The 23,309-nt window shown below is 38.7% G+C and overlaps 1 protein-coding gene across 1 annotated transcript in view; it reads left to right on the top strand.

The window, feature by feature from the left end:
* The first annotated feature begins 1,398 nt into the window (after positions 1-1,398).
* The window catches only part of mcu (mitochondrial calcium uniporter), a 115,923-nt gene continuing 94,012 nt past the window's right edge, over positions 1,399-23,309 (top strand). The window contains exon 1 of the mRNA XM_067386719.1: positions 1,399-1,610. Coding sequence (XP_067242820.1) covers positions 1,491-1,610 — 120 coding nt within the window. The 5' untranslated portion in view covers positions 1,399-1,490. The remainder of the gene's footprint in view (positions 1,611-23,309) is intronic.

Raw genomic sequence — 23,309 nt, 5'->3', positions numbered from 1 at the left:
AGTGTAAAAGTAGCCCTATTCCGCAGGAAAACTGCAGACTTGGCAACACTGACGTGCATTAGACCAATAACAAAGGATTGGGCCCTCTGACCAATCAGAGCAGTGTAAGCTCACGGAAAGGAGTGGTTTAGACACACTGGCTGCGTCCGAAAACTGGAAAATGCTGCCTTCCGAGGACACATTTCAAGGTAGTAAGGCATCAAGGCACTTCCGAATCCAATGTTAGCTTCACTTCCTCTCTCATGAGATAACTTCCTCAGATCGATTTTTGAAGGAAGCATAGATGTATCCTTAGCTGCCTTTGATATCCCACAATCCTGTGCTTTCCATTCTGTGACAGTTGAGCTAGAAAAATAAAGATGGCGTCCGAAAGTTGCGTTTGCTGCTCAGTTTGTGTATAAATGTACGATTTTGATCAACATATTTCAATTTTTATATCACTTCTATCGAGAAATTACTACTGTAGTAATTAAATATTTGTGTAGTTCTCACCAAAGCTTGCGCTATATTGCTGTAGATCATTAAACTGTTACGCTGCCTCAGAAGTCTGTCCGAAATCAGTTTCGTGAGGTACCTTCATGCACAAATGCTGCTGTACAAGTCATTCACTTATAAGATAGCAAGGCAGCAAGACAGCTACCTAGGTTTTCGGACGCAGCCACTGATTCTTTGAACTCCTTCAAACTAATCGTTTACCAATCTTTGGTGAACTGAGGTGAAATTAAATGTATATTATGAGAAAACAAAAAGTGTTTTTAACCTTGCATGCATGTAAACCTGTTGTAGGAGACTCCCAAAACAATACATTAAAAAAGGTGCACTTTAACATGGCTGACAAAACAGGTAATGCACCAAGCAGCCTGCCTTTGGCACACCTACGACTTTCTTTGCAGTGATGTGTCTCTCAAAATACATAATTTTGGAAAGAAAACAATAAGTGGTTTAATATTATATAATAATATTTAATAGATATAAACTAATATGTTTTTCTTTCACAGAGAGAGAGAACACAAGAGCGCGAGCGTCCCAGGTTCTCTGATTGGTTGGGCTGACGTTCTCTTCAAGTTGTCAAAACTACAGAGCTGCGCCTCTTCTCATTGGACGAAAAGAGTTCCTAGCGGTGCCAGCAGGTAACCGCTCGGCCAATCAAAACTCTCCTGTCATGTTGTCCTAGAGACCGTGGTATTTGAGTGTATCACTTCCTTATACTGACATTTCCGAATGCCTTATGAAATATAATATTCTAGCTGTGTCAAAGTTCCCCGTTAGAAATACTTGGCTTCGAACGCGGAACTACAGCGACCTTCTTTAGAAACATTTCTTGTGTAGGCTATCCGTGTGTGTGTGTGTAGCGCTGCGTGTGTGTGTGTGTGTGTATGAAATATTAGCCCAGCCCAGCAGCCCTTCCTATTTCCCCTCCCTTTCCTCCAACAGTCTCAGTCGGTTCGCCCGCAGCACTTGCGTTCTCTCGGCCGGGTTTCACTCCAGAGATGGCTGCGAAAGTGTGTAGATCGGTCCTCCTCCTGTCCCGGAGCAGCGGCGCCGTAGCCTCTTCTGCTTTCCCCGCATTCGGTGTCTCCTCACAGCGACATCATCAGAGCACAAGAACGGTGAGTTCCTGGAATGGAAACCGAACATGGGTGCTGCTACCGCTGCTGCTGGACAAGGGGAGGGTTGTGAGGGGAGACATAAGGGGGCTGGGTTCCTCTCTCTGAAGAGGATTAGATGAAAACAACCGGCCAAGGAAGTGTTTTGGGACGGTTCTGTCCGCATTGAGTGTTGTCGTGCATTGCACAGTGATGATCGGCAGTGCTGCATCATTAACCAGTACACTTTCAGTCTAGCTGTACAAGACGTCCCGTTTACACATGTGCAGTCAGTGTCATGGCTTGACTCGTGTATGAACATTACATTTCAAGTTTGCATGCATGCTAGAGAATTACACGCGAGCGATCGGATGCGCTTTTGGCGCATGGGTTCCGTGCGATCCGTTCCAGGATAACCTTGAAAGCAACAGTGATCTCAACTTTAACGCGGACTGCACGCACAACTCCGAGACACATCATACGCTCTCTGTGATTGATTACGTGGCATTGGATCGCTTCGGTGATTTCAAGCATGCGATGTGTTCTTTCAAGCTTTCCCAAACTGGACGGACCGTTTGAGTGTGTTTGATCCACTGCAGTGTCCGCTGTGTATATGCGATCAGAGAGAGAGAGAGTGACAGTGCGGCATGACTCCTGCGCTCACACAGGACGTTGCGTTTGAACGTTCTCGAGACGCGTTTATAAAAGTTGAACTAATTGTTAACTTGACGCGCCGTCTTTAAAACGCAACGCAACGTCCGTCTGACGCATGCGTATTCAGAATAAAATAAAATAAACAGACGAAACGCAAGAATGCGTACAGTCACAGTCAGTGAGAACGCCCCCTGCTCGTCTGAAGTACTGTTGAGGGGAAACGAGTAGACTCTTTTCTCTCTCAGGCAAGCATGTTCAGTTCAGTTCTTCGTTTAATTATGTCACTCCTCCTTTTTACTCCCACACTCCTCCCTTTCTTCCTGCGGGTGTTTCCCGTTTTCAGCGGCAAGCCTGTGGGTTTTCCTTTGAGCAAACTCCAGTGCGCATTGCTCATTGCTCAGTGGCGCTCTAGCATGTTTCGGAAGCTCGTCAGCTGGAGAAAAACATGCGAGCAGTTCTTGAGACACCATCATCATAGCTTTTGCTTTGTTCCACCTCAATGACACTGTAAACGAGAAGAATGTGAGGAGGAGGAGGGCCAGGGGTTCCTGTGAAATTTACCATGAGAATATAGCCTCATTGTGAACGCTAGCATAATACAGATCCAAAAGATAACTTATTTATCCACATTTAGTAAAAGTACATATAAAGTGCTGAGGTTATTCCATATTTTTTGGGCAATATCTTTGTGGTACTACCATGGTATGTTTTGTAGAACCTTACAATACATAGCCTGGATAAAGTACTTTATACTTGCATATACATATTTAATTTCCCACATTACCAAAGCATATTGTTATTCTATGTTTGTTTTTTGTTTTTTTTGACAAAGGATAGCATAGAAAAAACATGTTTCGGTACACTGGCATGTTGCTAATACAGCGGCTATTTTATAGCTTACAGTACCATATTTTTTATTGTCCATACTTACAAACTTACTTTGTACTTATAACATGTTTTTAGACAAGTTGTCAGTTTGGACCATGGTAAACAAGGATTTTTCAACCCAGGCTTACTAGAAAAATGTGCCTATGATATGATGTTGATTCTTGAATGTGAATCTGGCAACATTTTTGTTGCTTCTTGTACATTGCAGCTCAGAAATGAAATGTCCTTTCAGTGATAATAAAAAGGTTAGTGCTAGGTTAGTGCTTTATCGTGTTAACCTACCTCATACACTAAATGCTACCTTAAATCTAACTGACTGTGATAACAAAAGTAAACATGATGAGATAAAAATGTGTTTGTTACAAATGTTTTATCATGACTCATATTTAAAGGGATAGTTCACACAAAAATGAAAAGTATCCCATGATTTACTCCCCCTCAAGCCATCTTCTTTCAGACAAACACAGTTAGAGATATATTTAAAAACATCCTGGCTCTTTCAAGCTTTATAATGGTAGTGAAGAGGGGCCTGTTTGGAGCCACAAAAAATACATCCATCCATCATAAATATTAGGGCTGGGTAAAAAAATATTGATTTCTCGATTTTAATCGATTTTCATTTTTACAAATCGACATTGATTCTTAAAGGTACAATTTGTGATATTTTTTTCCGCTAGAGGTCACTAGAAGCCTATTCAAAGCAAAGGCGTAGTTTGATGACGCCAAGTTTTAGAGCGGAAACTTGGGACATGTGGTCTCCATCTCAACGGACGGTGCAAAAGAATAGGGATTGGAGTCTGGAAGAACTCATGTTCGTGGATGCGATTATTAACGTTACTGTAGTATGAAGCAGAGCAGGACCGAGTGTTGTGGGAGCTGAACGAGGAGCTGGAGCGATTGATCAACACATGCCTCACGAGCAGCGGGACTTTTATTATGACACAGTCGCCGGCGCCGCTTCCGCTTTTCCGGTCATGAGTTTACGGGAGCTGTCCTTGTCGACAGAACCAGCGGCAGATGGTAAACAGTAATTATGTTCCATAAATAAGTAACACAATCCACCATAAAACGTGCAAGAAGTAAACAAGGAACTGCTTGAAGCAAGCTAGTGGTTTGCTGGACACTAGACACTACTTCCGCATTTGTCCACGGCACTGTTGTCATGTGGTTTCTACGTCAGTAAAGGCGGTAGCAAAGTTAACTGACGTCATTGACAGGCGACTGCACTGCCCCGTGACACTGTTTAGAATGGGAATTTTCTCATGATTTACAAGTAGTTGAAAACATTAGAGATATTGTTTGTAATCAGCTGGACAAAATATATAACACTAGCCTAGTGGTTTTTGGATATTTTACTGCAAAAATTTTACATATTGTACCTTTAAATCCCAAGAATCGATTAGTCTAGTCTGTTTTCAGTTGATGAATGAACAGAACATGTAGCACCTCCCATCCAATAAATCACAATAATCTGTGTGCTTTGTTCATCTTATTATGAGATTCAAAAAATACCATTTGGTGCTGTTAAATATGACGTGACAGATCGCTCTAGCACCTCAGTTAAAGAGAAGCGGCAACACGGACTGCATGTGAATATCCTCTCTTCCAATTTAATCCCAGTTACAGCACAAAATAAACATGAATAAACATCTGAAGGTATGTTAAAATATACAGTACAACTTACCGAAATCCGTATCATGTCTCGTGTAAACGCTCAATCAGTGTTTCAACCTCGGAAAGACGTCAATAAAACAGCTTGTAAACAATGTCACGTAACGTCACATTCACCTCAGAAAAACATATTCAGTGACCATAAACTCATTAGTCAGCTAGAAAAGTGTACTCTAGAAAGCAACATTCTGATAAATATAGCTATGCACTGTTACATATTCATTATAATGTTCTTCAATATTTAATGCATGTTTGAATAAATCAGTTATGACAGCCACGATTAAATGTTTATATTTCAAACGAATTGGAGTAGAAATATGGTTATGTAATTCTAAACTATTTATTATTAAAAAAAAAACATAAATGACTGTAATTTAAGTGTTTGTATTTATCTGATTGGAGCTCACAGACACCAGGATGGATTTAGTTCTCAGATTTGGCTCCCTTGTTCTGGAAACAAAAGTGTTCCTGTTTAAATGCCGTATACACAGCATATCTTTAGGCATATTAGTACCTAGTAAGTTCATTTTAACCTTCAATATTATAGTAAAGTAGTACCAACTGACTCCCATGTGTAGTTTACAGCATTAGTTGGGAGATATACTGATATACTACATCCAAAATAATCTATATCGGATCGAATCGTAATCGAATTGAATCGCAAGCATGTGAATAGAAATCGAATTGTATCATGAAAATTGTCAATACCCAGCCCTAATAAATATAATCCATAAAGGCCCTCTGAAGTGAAGCAATGTGTTTTTGCAAGAAAAATATCCATATTTAAAACTTTATAAATTAAAATAACTTGATTCCGCCAGATGACCGTACGCATACCGCAAGTCGACTTGTGCCAGAAGACTAACCCATGATGCGATGTATGGCGCAGGATGTAGGAATATCGTAAGCTTAGATGTCTCTCGCAGTTCAAACAAATAGGGCTATGCAACAAACTCCTCTTTTCTTATATCGAAATCCTCTGACATTTCTCTATAAAGATATTCATTTTAGACTTCTAATTCATGACCAGTGTTTTGTTTTGCTCTATCCTCTGAGCTTCCACATTCGTCATTGCGTCGTGCATCGGGTCATAGGCCATCTGCTGGAAGCTAGTTTTAAATATGTTTGTTTTAAATATGGATATTTTTCTTACAAAAACCCATCACTTTGCTTCAGAAGGCCTTTATTAACCCACTGGAGCTGTATGTATTATATTTATGATGGATGAATGCTTTTTTTTTGTGTTCTTCATTTTTGGGTGAACTATCCCTTTAAGGGGACTCATACCTGAGTGCACCACACTGCATGTGCAATGCTGAATCAGTTCAGCTAAGGAGCAAATTTACTACATCAGAAAAGCCACTCATATGGAGCTTATCATGTGATGCAAATATAGTTTACAGATCATGCAAGTCATGACAGCATTATGCAAAAACAAGCCTTTATTAATCAACAATCTGCCCATTTAATCATGACTTGTGTGAAAAGGAATAAAAGTTGTTGATGTTTTACTGCCACTATAGTGTTCATTTGAATTTTGTGTATAATGTATAGTTTCAGAGTTTTGAAAAATGTAGAGGCATGTTTTTCCAATAAATCTAGGTTGTGATTTTTAATTTTTAAAAACTGCTAATGTGGCAATGCAGTGGTATTATTTTACGTTCCTTACTGTATATTTTAAATTCCATAATATATGAATTTGGTAATCAGACATTACTATGGTAAATACTATCACTGATGGTGGCACTTCAGGGATTTTCTTTATATAGGTTTTATTGTAACTTGAAATTTAATGTGTAAACTTAAACATGTATTCTTTGATGAGATTGTGGCGTGCAATTAAATAATCTTTTAGTTGTTTGCAGAACTATACCTTCTCCGTTTGGCAAAGAATCACACCAGCAGACTCTTAAACCCTTGGATTAAGCAATCCCAGTTAGATCATGAATCTTGTGTGTCATTTATTTATTTCCCTCTGGGCAGGAATATCTGTGGTTCTGTTGGCATTTATAGTGTTTCCAAAACCAAGCCAGCATGGCCTCTTACAGTGCTTAGCACAGACTGTCAGGTTTAAACACAGCAGTGACAGGTCTCTGACAGCAAGACCATGCTGCCTGAGCACCAAGTCTCAAAGCACCATTTTATCATAAAAATCCAAAGCACAGCTGTGAGGTGTTTAACGAATTGCTATAGCACAACGTTTCCCTAAGGACTATGCAGTTCAGGAGAAATAACAAGGCTTTGAGTGTCTAAAAACACAACTGGACACAAGCAGTGGAGAGTGCCATGAAAAACAACTTCCTCTTGGATCACAAGCTGTCGTGGTGTCAGATATTAATCCTGACTCTGATGTCAGACCCCTGAGATATGCACTTAACTCTCGTTGGCTTCTCATTGACTCAACTGTTCAATAAAAGCCTCTTTTGAATGTGGACAAGTACAGAGACTGCTGAAAAACAAAGTATATTCACCTGAAGAAGAAGTAGATCACCCTGTGATCTCTGTGGTCCACTCCAGTGGCTTTCTGTCATATCTTTTTAAGGGTCATCAATCTGGGCGAATTGTTGAGTTTTCTCTGTTGCCTCAAGCATATGCAGAGAGTGTATGCGGAGGTTAAGCAAGCTGCAGGGCAGTGCTATGAATTCTGGGAGGTGCGTCCGTCTGCGTACCTTAGATGTTAAAAGAAACATTCAGCATTAGTTTCCAGTCATACATTCTGTACCAAAGATCTTTTTTTTGGTCATATTAGCCATTGTACAAAGTTTATGCTAGTTTATAGATTAATTGCTTTTGAAAGTGAAAGTGACATGTGAAGGCCAAATATGGTAATTTGTCCTCTGCATTTAACCCAGTGGTTCTCAACTCCAGTCCTCGGGACCCACTGCTCTGCACATTTTGTATGTCTCTCTTATCTGACACACTCAATTCAGTTCATGCAGACTCTCCTAATGAGCTGATGATCTAAATCAGGTGTGTTAAATAAGGGATACATACAAAATGTGCAGAGCAGTGGGTCCCGAGGACTGGAGTTGAGAAACACTGATTTAACCCATCCAAGTTAGTGCACACACATTATGAGTAGTGAGTACCAGTGAACACAAACACACACACAAACACACACACACACACACACACACACACACACACACTGCAAACCATGGACACACATACCCGGAGCAGTGGGCAGCCATTTTTGCTGTGGTACCCGGGGACTTGCTCAAGGGCACCACAGTCATTTCCTGCCCGTATTGAGACTCGAACCTAGCCTGACTTCGTCATACTCATATTCTTGGCAGAATGTGAGTCTGATACTGCTCCATTGCACTTGAATTATGGGGCGTGTCTTAACCGAACCAGTTAAAAAAACAACAACTCTGCACTCAATTGGATAGACCTACAACCAATCAGAGCAACGCAGCAAGTGACGTATGTTGAACTTGTACTTAAACGTTTGCTGAATCCCATTGGAAGGACGGCAAACACATCTTTCCCATCGACAAATGCCTTGATTGCGGTTCTTTGTTCGTCTTTTTTAAAATTAATGCGCTGTCGATTTCTTTTATTACAGACGTGATAGAGGAATCTAAACATCTTACTTCTCCAGCTGCAGTCATCATTGGTGAAAACCAATTCAACCCAAGCGCTCTTTGATGACGTAACCGCAGATAGCCTGTCCATCATCGATTGCCCACCCTGGCAATTTGATTGGCTCGGCCTTCTGGGAGCCGAGCATAATTACTCCACAATGGATCGAGTCCAGACCGAACTTCCCGTCCAAAAAATGTTGTGGGCGGGGTTCGGGCTGGCACCCAGGCTAACTTGAACCCACAACCTTTGGGTTACCAATCTGACTCTATAATTCAGTGGTCTCAAACTCAGTTCCTGGAGGGCCACAGCTCTGCAGAGTTTAGCTCCAACCAGTTCCAACTCACACCTGAAGTTTCTAGTAATCCTGAAGACCTTGATTAGCTGGACCAGGTGTGTTTGATTAGGGTTGGAGCAAAACTGTGCAGAGCTGTGGCCCTCCAGGAATTGAGTTTGAGACCACTGCTATAACCATTAGGCCACAACTGCCCCCAATTATTGGTATTTACACAGATGATTAATACCAGTGATCACATCATATTGAAGCGACTCAAGCAAGCATGGCAGTAAACGTGTTGAACCTGGCCTGTCAACATGAACAAATTTTGGAAGTTGTGACAATCCCAAAAATTTGGAATGTGGCTGCATATCAATTTAAATGTGTGTATAAATGCAGTTTTAAAATGGAACTTCATTACCTACTGGATACATAGTTTTCTTGTTAGTCTCTCCTTGTGATATGAACATCATGAAATTATTTGCTTCCAGTATTTTTATTCATTTATTTTTAAGTAAACCGGTTCTAAATTACAACCCTGCCTAGCCTGTTAATCCAATTTGGATTTAAGTGGCACGATTAACTGCCGTCGTGGCTTCAGTGATCTTTAGTAGCAGGAACAGACGGAGATTGGTCTAGACAGAGATTGTAACTCTCAGGCACAGTTTACAACTGATATTGAGATGTGTTTTGGTCGATTGGATCACAAGTGGACGACGTTAAATACAGGTGTAAATGGGGTCTAAAACGTTCTGAGCTTGTCCACTTTCGACCGGATTGTTTTCATAGTGTAGACGCTCATGTGTTCGAATGTGATCGAACATCCACAAAAGACCACTTACTCTTCACCTACTGACTTAATGCATAAACATTATGGGAAGTGTGCTAGCCAGACGGGATATACTTTGTCGAATGAAGACCCAAGTTTTGTTTGGAGAGGAAAAAAGTACCAAGCACAATGTTCTCTCACACTCAAATGTAGGGGTGTAAGAAAATATTGATACTCGTGAATATAGCGATATTATGTTTGGCGATACTGTATCGATTCTCAAAAACACTGTATCGATATTTATTTATTTATTTATTTACATTCAAGATTCATGGCTTTGTGTTTGGTTTAAACCACAGACTGTATTAAACCCAACCGCTAGATGGCAGCGTTATCTCAGAACGTAAACTGACGTGGAGCCGGAGAAGCGCGAGGTGCATAAATAGCGTTAGCATTAGCAAACCGATAGAATTAATACGCTCCTGCGGTATACAGAGCTGAAGTGTGGACTGATTTTGGCTTCAACTATTAAGAACCCACTAAAGAGATCGACAAGAGTCAGTTGTTTGCAAAATAGTCCATGTTAAAATCCAAAACTCAGGAAACGCATTGAATCTGAGAGCTCACTTAACATCCCAACGTGATCCACGCTGCTGAGAGGCATTTAGATAGAATATGTAGTAACGTTTTGTACGGAACATTTTCCTCTCAGTAACAAAATAAACACACAACAAAAATGACAGCGGTGACAGCATAAAGAAATCTGATCATAGTGATGTGGATATGTTTGCATCAGCTCTGTTCAGCACTTCAGTGATGGCACGTTTATTTAAATAGCACTATACATTAGACTGCTTTACAGTATTAAATATAAAACAAACAGACATTCAGTCATGAAATGGACTATGCACTAGTTGTTAAATAGTTTAGAAATTAAAAACTGCTATACTGTGAACCTTTAAAACGTATACACTTAAAGAATCCTGCAGTCACTTTACTATTTTCCCTTAGATTGCACAATATATCACTAATAGTGATTAGTGATATAAATGCAAATGATACTGTATAGAATAAATAAAATAAAGTTGTTTGTAAGGTTTTATGCATATGGTGGTGTTGTTCTTTATGACTCTTTTTCTCAAATTACATCCTTTTTCTAAAAAAACAAGAAATATCGCAATATATCGCCTTTCTTACAGTATCGCAATATATCACAATATATCACAATATATTGTATCGTAACCCCTGTATCGTGATATGTATCGTATCGCCAAGTTCTTGGCAATACACAGCCTTACTCAAATGCACTCGCCATGTTCAGTCAGTCCTGCGGCTCTCAGAACAGAAACAAAAGTTGCTGCAGGACAGAAGTGATCGAAAGTGGATGAAAGAGACAGATTAAAACACCAGCTGTAAACGGGTTTGTGTCTCCCTTGGCCAACTTGTGATCCGATTGACCAAAACGCATCTTAATAATACCAGGTGTAAACAGGGCTTCATTGTCCCAGCTGGAAACTGCTGAAATTTGTCTGCCTCTGAACCGAATACCAGTTTGTGATCATCCTTAATTATGTTTCAGGCCGTTTTTGGATATTTAACTAAAAGGACAATGCTTGATGAGCAACGTAACATGACCGATGTGTTCCTGTGGCTTTATATCTGCTAATTTATGTGCTTTTATAATACTGGTCTGCCTGTCTCTCTCAGTGGACGGCTCCATAAAGCATTCTCCTATCTGTTAAAAGGAGCTCTATGTTATGTTTTCAGATTGCTTCTGGCACACAACCATCCTTTATGTTGATAAAAAGAGCACTGCTGTGACTAGAACGCTGACAAGTTAAAATGTGCTTAGATGCATGATCATACTAATAGTGATATTTTTACATTTTATCCCTGCTAATGCATAAGCGCCAAAGCCATACACAATAAATGGGACAACAATTTAGAGCATCCTGCAACAAGCACTTTAAAAAGTGGACAAACCTGTCTAATCATACTAGGATAGTTCACCTAAAAAGATAATTGTGTCCTAATTTACTCATCATCATGTCGTTTTGGACCTTTATGACACAAAATAAGATTTTTTTCCCAATCAGTGGGAATCAATGTTGTTTTGGACCCTATGGTATAAACAAAAACACTTATTTTGACATTCTTCAAAATATCTTCTTTTAGTGTTGATTTATGGAGCTTTGCACATCTCTACCATTTGTGGCTGCATGGATAGTCATAGTAATGCTTGCCTTTGCAAACACACCTAATAATCAATATATGGATGCTGATTAGACAGATTAGGATTTTAAGGAGTTGTCTTTAACGGAGGTCTCTGTGTTTTAACACTGGAGCATGTCATTTATTCAGCCTTGAGAAATGTCAGTAAGGGCAAACTCTGGGCTGAATAATAAGCTCAAAATTATGCAATACTGTTCCTTTATGTCTAATGAAAAGATGATCCATTGGTTCAGTGTTCATGGTTGTACACCTAATTATGGCTTGATACAGTTGTGCCTTTAAGCATACTAAATCCTTAGATGCAGTTATACAATAGACTATTACTATTGCATACATTTGTGTAGGCGTAAACTCTGTGTACGCTCAACACTGGGTCCCTGTGTATCCTTTCCCCACAGAAGTATAAACACAAAATGTTTAAATTCCAATTATTCATGTGGTTGACAACATCACAAACAGAAGCCTTTCTTCCAGCTGTATCTCATACTGTATGTCCAAATATACTTACTTCCTACTATTTAGGAAGGGAAAAGCAGTGGATTGAGTTGAATGTCCGAATTCATAGCATTCATAAAACAGTAGTTGAAAAGTAGCCAGATCACCTACTACTTCGGCAAGATTCTCAAGTATGCATCCAGTGGATCCCATGTGGCCACGAATAGGAGTTATGAATGGCAACATATTTTTTAACAAATATAAAATTTGTTCCTCAAGTAATAGCTATTAGACAGTATGCGATTTAGGAACCATAGACAACATGCTTTTAGGTTGACGCCAGTGACTGTACACAAATGTATGCAATAGTAATAGTCTATTGTATAACTGCATCTAAGGATTTAGTATGCTTAAAGGCACAACTGTATCAAGCCATAATTAGGTGTACAACCATGAACACTGAACCAATGGATCATCTTTTCATTAGACATAAAGGAACAGTATTGCATAATTTTGAGCTTATTATTCAGCCCAGAGTTTGCCCTTACTGACATTTCTCAAGGCTGAATAAATGACATGCTCCAGTGTTAAAACACAGAGACCTCCGTTAAAGACAACTCCTTAAAATCCTAATCTGTCTAATCAGCATCCATATATTGATTATTAGGTGTGTTTGCAAAGGCAAGCATTACTATGACTATCCATGCAGCCACAAATGGTGCTAACTTGTGGTCTGCTGTCTTCTTGGGCATCATTCTGTATACAATGTAATTTGTAACTCCCTAAATGGCCAACAACTCAGTGGGCCCTATCTTGCACCCAGCGCAATTGACTTTGTACACCGACGCATGTGTCATTCCTATTTTGCACCCGCGCAAAGCGCGCTTTTCCCTCCACAGAAGCACGTCGCTAAACTAGTGAATGAACTTGCGCTCCCTGGGCGGTTCAGCGCAAAAAAGGAGGCGTGTTCCGGCGCAAACAATCCCTGGTGCTATTTTGCTGTTCCATTAAACAATTGCGCCACTGACCAGAAAAAAACTAGTCTAAAGTCAGCGGCGCGTTGCGCGTTGTTCATTATGCTGGTTTTAAGACCGCAGCATGCTTGACCATAATGTATAGCGTGCACAACGCGCATACACTTTGCTCATGTAATCTACACAGATGCAACAGTTATTTTTGCAAATCATATGTTACACTAAAAAAATATTAACACATGAGATGACGGAAATCATTATGGTGTGCCACGAAGATGTGAAAAAACCTGTTTAACCGACGCTATTTTGGGTGGGTTTCTCCCATCCCCATACAACACAACTTCTCTGTCTTTCACTGGTCTTACAAGAACATCAGTCTCCTCGGCTGTGAACCGCTCCTGGCGTGCGCCTGGTAAATACGCCATAATAATAGCAATCCATAATGGAACTTGCGCACCTGTTTTTAAAGGGAATGTTGGATGACGCTCTGATTGGTTTATTTCACGTTACGCCCAAACAACACCTATGAATAATAAAGCTACTTCAGACCAACCCATTTTAGATTTGCGCCGGGCGCAAGAGCCATTTATCCCGCCGGGAAAATAGCAACAGCGCCGAGACCCGCCCACAAAGTTACTTGCGCTTCGCGCTTTGACACTTGCGTTTCAGATCGTTAAAATAGGGCCCAGTGTCTCTTACAGATACCAATCTTTGTGCATGGAATACTTGATATAAGTTCAAATGATACAATGAATCACAATTTATATTAATACAGTTTGGCAATTACATATTGCTAAGCTAACAGCACAGTCGAACACACAGCCTTGGAAAGTATACTTCACTTGACTCGTACGTATACACTGGTGTTTGACGTATGCGCAGTTTTGAGCAATCTCTCGCCACGGGTTACAACCCATGTAAACACCTTTGTATTCTCTCATGCTAGAGTTGCACAAATGAGGGTACTTTCTAACCTCTTTGCACAATCTCTCATCTCTGTGGGCCTCTATTGTTGCTGTAGCTTGCATGCGTTCCGATCTGTTCTTTTTATGCAGTTTTTCTTTGACTAGCTTGTGAATCGATGCCCTCGCTTACATGTGAAAGGGAACTATACTATGGGCTTGGTTGTAGTGTTTAAGTTTAGGTATCGGGTATGAGTACGGGATGTAGAATATGGTCATGCAGAATAAGGCATTAATAAGTGCTTTATAAACAGCCAATATGCAAGCTAATATGCAACTAGTTAAAAAACGTTATCCTTTTTAATTTAATTATATATTTTTTTATTTTTCGGTATTGAATAAATAAGTATTATAACAAGCATTTCTCTTGCTTTCAGTGTTTTGGATGATTTTTTTTTTCACAGTGCATGGTATTTCAAGGGTACATAAAATGTTGCCTTAGAGAATTTGGTTAAAATAAGTTGACTTCTTAAAACAGCCTTTGCGCCTTTATGATGTCTTAACTGTGTTTTTTGAACAGAGCCTTTTAAATTTCTCTCAAACCACACAATTTTTGCCCGACAAAGTTCAGCTTTAAATGAAGACCTTTTCAATGATCTTTTTTGCATTATTGTGTCTTATAGCCATCTTCTATCTGTACTTAATCAGTTTAAGTAGGCTAAAATTAAGTGGTTCATGAGTGTGGAGAGGACAGGGTAGTATTTAACATTTTAGGTGACCATATTGAAGGTTATTAGAGCTGCTTTTAGTATAATTGCCCTTACATGAAGGCTCAACCTCCTCAGTGGTACTGGGCAGCTCGCTGTGTTTTCTTATTGCCTGTAGGTGCAAGTCATGCTTAATGCGGGCAGTAATGGAGGCCGGTGAGAGTAATATGATGATGGATGAGGAGGTGGTTGGTTACCCCTTTGCTTTGATGTTTCCCCTAGATTCTGACACTGTTACGAAGCCTGGCCCCTCTCATTGGTTAGTGAATATTGGACGCTCCACAATGTCATTACTTTTGACAGGAAAACAGATTTCTCTCCACTGAGGATCTGCATCAGCTTGGTAAATTAGGCTTTTTTAGACGAAGGTCACCTGAGCTGAGATTCCAGTCGGACGGATGCAGCATGTTGACTAGGGTTGGTGTAGTGCTAAATGAATGCGTGATTGGGTTTGTAATTTTTTGAAATGCTTCATGATGTGCTCCAAAATGTCGTTTAATGGTTTGCAGTTATGTGTATTTTCAGTCATTAAAGGTCATATTTCAAATCTGTGTGCCAACAGTACGCCCACTCTTTCATCACTTCTACACCTCTTGCATTCTTTTTCTCTCTGGACATCGTTATTAACCTTCCTCCGGTCATTTTCATTATTCAGCTTTTATTTAATTGCACAACAATAAATTAAATCTTCCTTATTTGATTTGAAGTAGTTCATCATTTTGAGCACCTTGCTGGAAATCCATAAATGACTCCTAAACCGTAATATGAGCATCTGAAGTGATTGCCTGCCTGGCAGTCTCGAGACCCTGTCATTTGGAGTCAGGGTGGGAAATATTAAGCCCTAAGAAGTTGCTATTGATGGAATTGTGGAATATATTAATGGAATATGAATTATATTCATTTAAGCAGGAAACGGGCAATCACATCATTGCAATCACATCATTCTCCATGGGGCACAGCTTATTGGTTCCTGCTGTATCAGTAGCCAATGAGCTCGCTGCTCATACTTGGTAAGCATTTGCTGTAGCAGTTGGAGCGTGCTTTCAGAAACCCTCCACCTCCCCAGCTCCACCTGTTTAGATCTGTATGATATTTTGTGTTGCAGCAGCATGTCTTATTTGCTCATTTGCAGCGTGTCATGTATGAATTGGCAGTAGCGAGTTGTGGACTTGCTCTGCAGCAGCAGAAGTGTAGCAGATCTATACTGCCAAAACCAAACACATCAACACTGTCATATGCATTACCACGCCAAACACTCTGAGAGTTGTCATAAGTTATAATATGTTATAGCTAAGGTTGTCATGCTTCCCAGAATTTCCATAGTTGTTGCAAATGAAAAAAAAAAAAAAAATGTTATACCATTGCAAAAACTAATATTCACTCTGTGTAAAATATTAACATGAGCATTATATAGCATGTAGCCTTCAATTATTTCTCAATTACACCATACGTTTTCCAAGTAATTATTTTCAAGTAAATGAGTAATCAAATTAAAGAATAAAGAAACTAATTATAGAGCAATAGAACACATAAAAAAATATAAAACAAAGATAAAAGTGAAGTGCAGAATATCAGATTTTTTTTTTTTTTTTTTTTGACATATTGTTTTTGTCCCACTTGTTTACATTAATTTAAAGTTTGCATTAATACTTTGTCAGGACAGACATTTTAGACCAAGAAGCAAATTTGACACATGCAGCCACATTATCACATGGGACAAACACCCTTTTTCTTTTTCTTCTACCAGTACTTTTGAAATCCCTACCTTTTGAATTTCAATATATTTGAATTAACACTGAACTGACTTCAGCTGAATATTGACACCATTTTCTTTTTTCCTTTTATAACTGTAAAGCTGCTTTGTCTGTATTGTATAAAGCGCTATATAAATAAAGTTGACTTGGAGTCAGTGTTTGGCAGTTAGACTGTATAGAGCATCATGAAATTAATAGATATTGCATTAATTGCATCATGAATGTTTGCATATTACTTTTGGTTTTGAGTGAGAGATTACTTTATTTGCATTTCCAGCCCTTGTCATTCTTATCAGCAGATTTTTATGGCTGCCTTTTTATCTTGCACTGCCTAGTTACTTCACAACCAGAGTGTAGCCACTATCTTTTCAAAGACCTATGCCAACCTGCACCTTTTACTTATCCCTCCCTTTTTGGTTTATAGTGATCCATGTAGAAATAAATGGGATGGATTTATTTTTACTTATTTTTGTTCTGCGATGTTTAAAAACAGGGTTTTGGTTCGAGGTCTTAACTTGTGAGATGCTCCCTGCGCATGATTGATCGATATGCTGGGTTAACAGTGCAGGGTATTGACATTTTCAGGCTTATGTTTGCTTTGTACCTGAAAGTTTAAGGGAAACATGGAGTATACAGCAAAAAGACTTCACTTTGATGAGGAAAGTGAATGAAACCCCTATCACTAATGCCAGGGTCAGTGGGGCTGGATTTGGAATTTGAAAAGTACATGAATGAATGAATTTATATAGCGCTTTTACAATGTACTGTGTACTGAGCACCCCCTGCTGGCCTCACTAAAAGCCCATTCACACCAAGAACGATGACTATAAAGATAAATATAATGCAGTTCTAAAAATCTTTCTAAATATAAAAGAAGAATCCACACCACAGCTATAATGATAAAAATATATAGAAACGATATCATTGGGATCACTTTCAGATTGTTTTTTTTCCCCAGCTGCTGAATGATAAAACACTGACAGCCAATCAGAATCAATTTCAATTTAAGCGCCCATGCATTTAAAATGGCAGACGACATTGTGGAGAAGTTAATCACCGAGGTCCAGAAAAGCCCACCACTGTTTGACATTTCAAACCCCCTTTTCAAGGATACTTTCAACAAAAAGGATGTATGGAAATCTATCAGTCATACCCTTGGAAAAAGGAGAAGTATTAATAGAGATGAGATCATTGTACCAGGCCAGCAAACAGTGTAACATAAAATTACTTCAGGTATCCAGCGCTAGTTTCGACATCATTGTTTTGCTTCCTTTAAAGTTGCAATGAAAAAGACTAGGTGGTGTGTTTATTCCACTATATTGACTACGTCAGCTAAATTCACCCTTAGATTAGACCAATTACACTAGCTATTCACTCGAAACATAGCATGCTGAGGAAATCTGCTGGTTAAAGCCCTGTAAGTAAAATAAGAACCACATACATGACACACACTTTGAAACCACAGCGCAAGAGCTTAGAATAAACACACCGTTATCGTTTGTTGTCGTGGATGCAAATATAGTTATCTTTATAGTTATCGTTGTTGGTGTGAATGGCTCTTTACACCTCTTCCTACATGCTTTTCACAGGAATTCTTCCATCTAGGTACTAACCTTAGCTTCAGTGGGCAACCAGTCTTGGGCTATAGGGTGATATGGCTGTGGCTGTGAAACTTTAAAAAGCTGTAGTTAAGGGGAAATGAGTGGAGAAGTGATAAGTAGTGACCTTTATGGATGGTTTTGTGGTGGAACTGTTGCAATGTCAACAGTTCATGTTGTATGAAATACTTTCTGCTTTGTATTTCAAATCCTTAGGCCGCATGCAACTCACACACAAAGGGCAGACAGAAAGATATAACAGAATTCATGTTAAAGTGTTAAATTTACTTACCCTTATGTAATTTCAAACCTTAATGACTTTCTTCCACATAAAAGGAGAAGTACTGTAGAATGTACTAGTCACTCTTCTGCTCTTCCATGTAATGAAAGTGAATAGGATGGTCTGTTGAGACCATCTATACATTTAAAAAAATATATATATATAAAATAAAATAGTATATATATTATACACTCCATATAACTTGTGTACTATATTCCTCTAACAAGACCTTTTGTGTGAGAAATATACCACAATATAAATGATTAATGTGCCCCTATTATGGCATTTGAAATGCCATAATTTTTGTTTTGGCAGTCACCAACAACAGGTTTACAAGCATGAAAGGTCAAAAAACACTACAATTGTCTTATAATCTGCATTTATTTTTACCTTATTTGCTCAACGACTCTCAAACGATTCGCTCAACGATTCATTTTGCCGACCCCCTCATTTGCGTGACACTAATCTGCGGTGATTGGTCAGATGACTTCTGCTGGTTAACATGGAGTACAGTATATATAGTGCTTGCCTCACTTACATTATATTATAATAATGATGGTGCTTCGCTCTGTTCTAAAAATAAAGACTCAGAGAGGAATTAAGTTGTTTTGTGTTTGTTAGCGAACCTGGCCCACAGCTCGGTGGTAAACACCCAAACAGTGGTACATTCGTTAGCCCAACGCAGAAATGTATTGATAAAGCACTGCAGTTGTACATCAACGTATTGCTCTATTCTTTATCATAACTCCTAGTAATGACAACGAACATTTGACACATTTCTAGACAATTGTGAGCGAACACATATTGCTGTTAGCTGGTTAGCTGGAGACCTACAAGCTGCGCGGAGCGTACACAACACACGTATTTGTACATGCTACAGAGGATGTGGTGACTCTGGCTCGGAATTTGGACGTGGAGACATCACTGACATGTTCGGACTGAACCCTATAAGGGTTTCAGCAACGTTTAGGTCATTGAACTGAAACTCAGAACCGTGTGGATGTTAGACACTGGATTTTAGTCCTTGTTAATCAGTTCAGTTGGATTGCACATCAGATCAGGTGAGTCTTTTTGTTTGGGGGCAGTTTTATATCTTGGATCCTTAAAAACTTAGCTAGTTTAAATAATTTTCTCTGTGAGAATTATAATACTTGCAGGATGTGATTCCGAGGAGGGAGAAGCTGGTCCAAATAAACTGGGTACTGACCAGTGTTAATTTTGACACCAAATTTTGATTTAGTTTTAGTCATAGTCTTTTGACTAAAATGCTATTTAGTTATAGTCATATTTTAGTCATTGGAAATTGTTTTAGTTTTAGTCTAGTTTTAGTCGACTAAATATCATAAGATTTTAGTAGACTAAATCTACAGTAAATTTAGTCGACTAAAATGTAATTTAGATAAATTGTAAGCATTTCCTTAACAATACACAGATCCAATACACTGATAGATCTGATATTCCCCAAACTATTTGTGTTCACCCAACTGTACTTTGCTCGCCAAAGCGGACGGTTTTTGACCGTTCAAGTGCAAAAATACAGAAAGAGAGAAAATCAGGACTTTTCAGGGATTGACACACTTATCATTGAGGTACTATTTAGTTTTCGTTTAAAATGTTTAGTTTTTCTGCTTTCATTGTAATTTTAGTTAAAAGTTTTAATAATTTTTTGTGTTTGTCTTTTAGTATTTGCTTTTAAATGTCTATAAGTTTTTATTTGTTTATTTTAATACCTCAGGTTAAGCTAAAGCTTAGAAACTAGATGAAATAAAATAAGTTTACATTTTTTATATATATATATATATATATATATATATATATATATATATATATATATATATATATATATATATATATATATAATATAATATTTTTTTTTTTTTTTTTTTTTCAGTTAATGTTTATTTCAAGCAATGAAGATTTCTTTGGTTTTAGGTTTAGTTAACTATAATAACCCTTATACTTGTAAAATATATTGAATAATGTGTCAAATAATGTTCTTAATCTTTCCTTCCTGTGACAGAAGATACAGTAGTTTACTCTGAATTAAATAGACATTAAATTGAATACAGTTTGTGTAATAATTATAAACAATCCCGAAATATACCGTGACTCTTATTCAGAAATGTCTGCAGTCTGCACTGTAGCAGGCTGCTCATGAGGGTGATAAATATGCATTCTTACAAACCGTCTAAAACATGCTACCATATAAACATTGTGTAGTAAACATTGTCATAATTCATCAACATTAGTGTATAAGCAATCGCTTGGCATAAATGTGCACTATTCATTAATTGCGACGCAGTCTGAAGCGTTGCTGCTCGAGCCTGTAGAGCGCGCAACAGCGCCGCATTTTCCTGCGGTTAGATCAGCACGTTACACTTCAAATGTGCGCATCTTCCACACAGGACACCAGTCCTGACTGGATATCTTCCCAAATTGTCCCTCTCTTTCATTTTCGTCTCGTTTTTATTCGTTGACGAAAATTAGAGTAGATTTTAGTCATAGATTTAGTCATTCAAAACGCATTTTTATTTAGTTATCATCTCGTTTTCGTCCGTGAAAAAATTTGTTGACGAAAATTATGGCGAAAATTATTCGTCAACGAAATTAACACTGGTACTGACCCATCCTTCAATAACAATCGACCTACGAATCCCTCGTTGAACGCATTTAGGTTGAAGAAGCAGTCGTCAGTAAAATGATGGGAACACAGCGCAAGGTTCGGGTTTCAAGTTTTCCCTGGTGCCTATGCGTGCAATAAGTGGGCGGGCAATATGCTAATGTTTCGTTGTGACGTCACAATGAAACGGCTTAAGATTCGTTTTACAAACGACTTGTTTAATTGATTCAGAGTCGACTCTTACTTTTAAAAGAAAATAACTTAACATATGGTGCCCTTTCAGATTTAAAACTTTGCAGGATGTTTTCCTTCACTTAGAGCTGTGTTACACACTACATGAAAGGTAATTTTCAAAAATCCATTATAGGGGCACTTTAATTTGGAATCTTTGCCTAATCTTTAGTTTGGATCTAGAACATTTGCACTTTGATTGGTCACATCACATTGATGCAACAACATCTTTGATTATCAAATGTAAAGTGTTGTGTTTAAAGGCACCATACTTGGATATGGACTGCAGAATGCAAGATTTTCAGTGAATAATGACTTACATTTCAATCTATTCATCGTACAATACTCTCATCATGGGGGGGCTCAACAATGCATGTCACCATTTTTATTATATGGACAAGAGTAGCCATTACATTCTTCAAAATGTATCCATTTGTGTTCCAACGAAGAAAAAGTTCTACAGGTTTGGAATGACATAAGGATGAATAAAATGATGACAGGGTTTTCATGTTTGGCGAACTGTCTCTTTAAAGTTTTACTCTTCAGCGAAGCATGCAAACTTCCACAGTAAGTCACCTTCATGAACCTGTTTATGTCAATTGAGAATTCAGTAACAAAGGTTGCAGGCTTAAAGATGAATAATCATTAATGGAGGGGTTAGGGGAAATCTTTACTTGCATATTATTATACTGGCTAATTAGCGCAATTAAATTGGCACAAACAAGCCCGGGTGACCACATGATGACCTGAAATCTGTGTTTACACTGTAATGAGTTACCACAACAACAGCGCTCTGCCAGATTTACCGTAGAGCACTCAGAGAACTCCATAAACAAACAATCCAGCTCCGACTGGCTCAACAGCTGCCATATTGTGTTTCTAGTCGATTACCCCGACTGCACATTTCTTCAGCATACAATAGACAAGCGCAAAACCCTTCACACGGGCTATCTGATCAGTTTTTGTTTTTTGTGTAGAAATGCGAGTGTATTTGACCCAGATATTCCAAGGACACAGTTGCTCTGTAAGCTCCCATCTGACTTCCTCGTCCTGCCAGGCCTGTCGCTGAGCTCTCGGTGGGTTGTCTGCACCACAACCTCCTCCCCCTTTGAATGAAAAGGGTATGGGAGAGGAGGCAGACTATGTGGGGCTTGATCTCGTCCACTTAAGCTCTGTATCACAACAGGAAATCGATATAATTACACAAAAGCTAAGCATGTTGGGGAGTTGGAGGCTGACAGAAAAAAGGTGACGGAAGGAAGAAATTAAAAGAATGAGGAAATTTTTTCTTAGCGGAAAAAACAAGAAAAGCAACCCATCTTTCAAACTGATCTATTAACCTTTGGGGCATGATTTTATTAACTGTAACAAAGCAGCCTCTCACACTGGCATCCTCTGGGATGAGAGATTGGAAAAATAAACCTTAGACAACAACATGCGATTCGGTTTACTCAGAGATGTGCTTTCACATGTCTGAATCCATTGGCTAAGCAAATTAGACTGCAGGGTAAACTTGGTAGTGGACTAGAGTTTTGATCCACATCTTCAAAGTTATTGCTGAGAATCGTGACCGACTTTTCTGGCTTCCCATGATATTTTTTTAGTCATAATGATCCAAAACTTTACTTCTAATTCACTCTATTACAGTTGTTTATGTTCACATGGTGCTCCTGTTATTATATGGATGAGCTTAAAGTGACTAGGAATAGGAGGGCAATGTCAAGGCAGTCACAAACAGTCAGTAAGTGTACCAAAATCTAGTTGTTTTGAGTCACGTAGTGGGATCTTGGCTTAAGCAAATTGGTATAATTCTGAGCATCACGCACTAGTACCTCATCATGATGTGATTCACATTGTGAATCAATAGTCACAATTCATCACAGTGCATCTTGGTATAATAATTTAAGTGTAGTTGGAACTGTGCCAAACTTGTAAGATACAAAAATTAATCTACCAGTTCCATTTCAACATCTGTTGGATGTTCTCTGTACAATATGCCGCCTCAAATGGGCTTTTCACACTGCTTAATGCCAGTTTATCATCTTTAGGAATGCACCACTGCGCTCCTGTTCTCGGTTAAAATTCT

Source organism: Chanodichthys erythropterus, chromosome 5 (assembly GCF_024489055.1).
Source record: "Chanodichthys erythropterus isolate Z2021 chromosome 5, ASM2448905v1, whole genome shotgun sequence".
Classification (NCBI taxonomy): domain Eukaryota; kingdom Metazoa; phylum Chordata; class Actinopteri; order Cypriniformes; family Xenocyprididae; genus Chanodichthys; species Chanodichthys erythropterus.
This window is presented reverse-complemented; position numbering and strand designations above follow the sequence as displayed.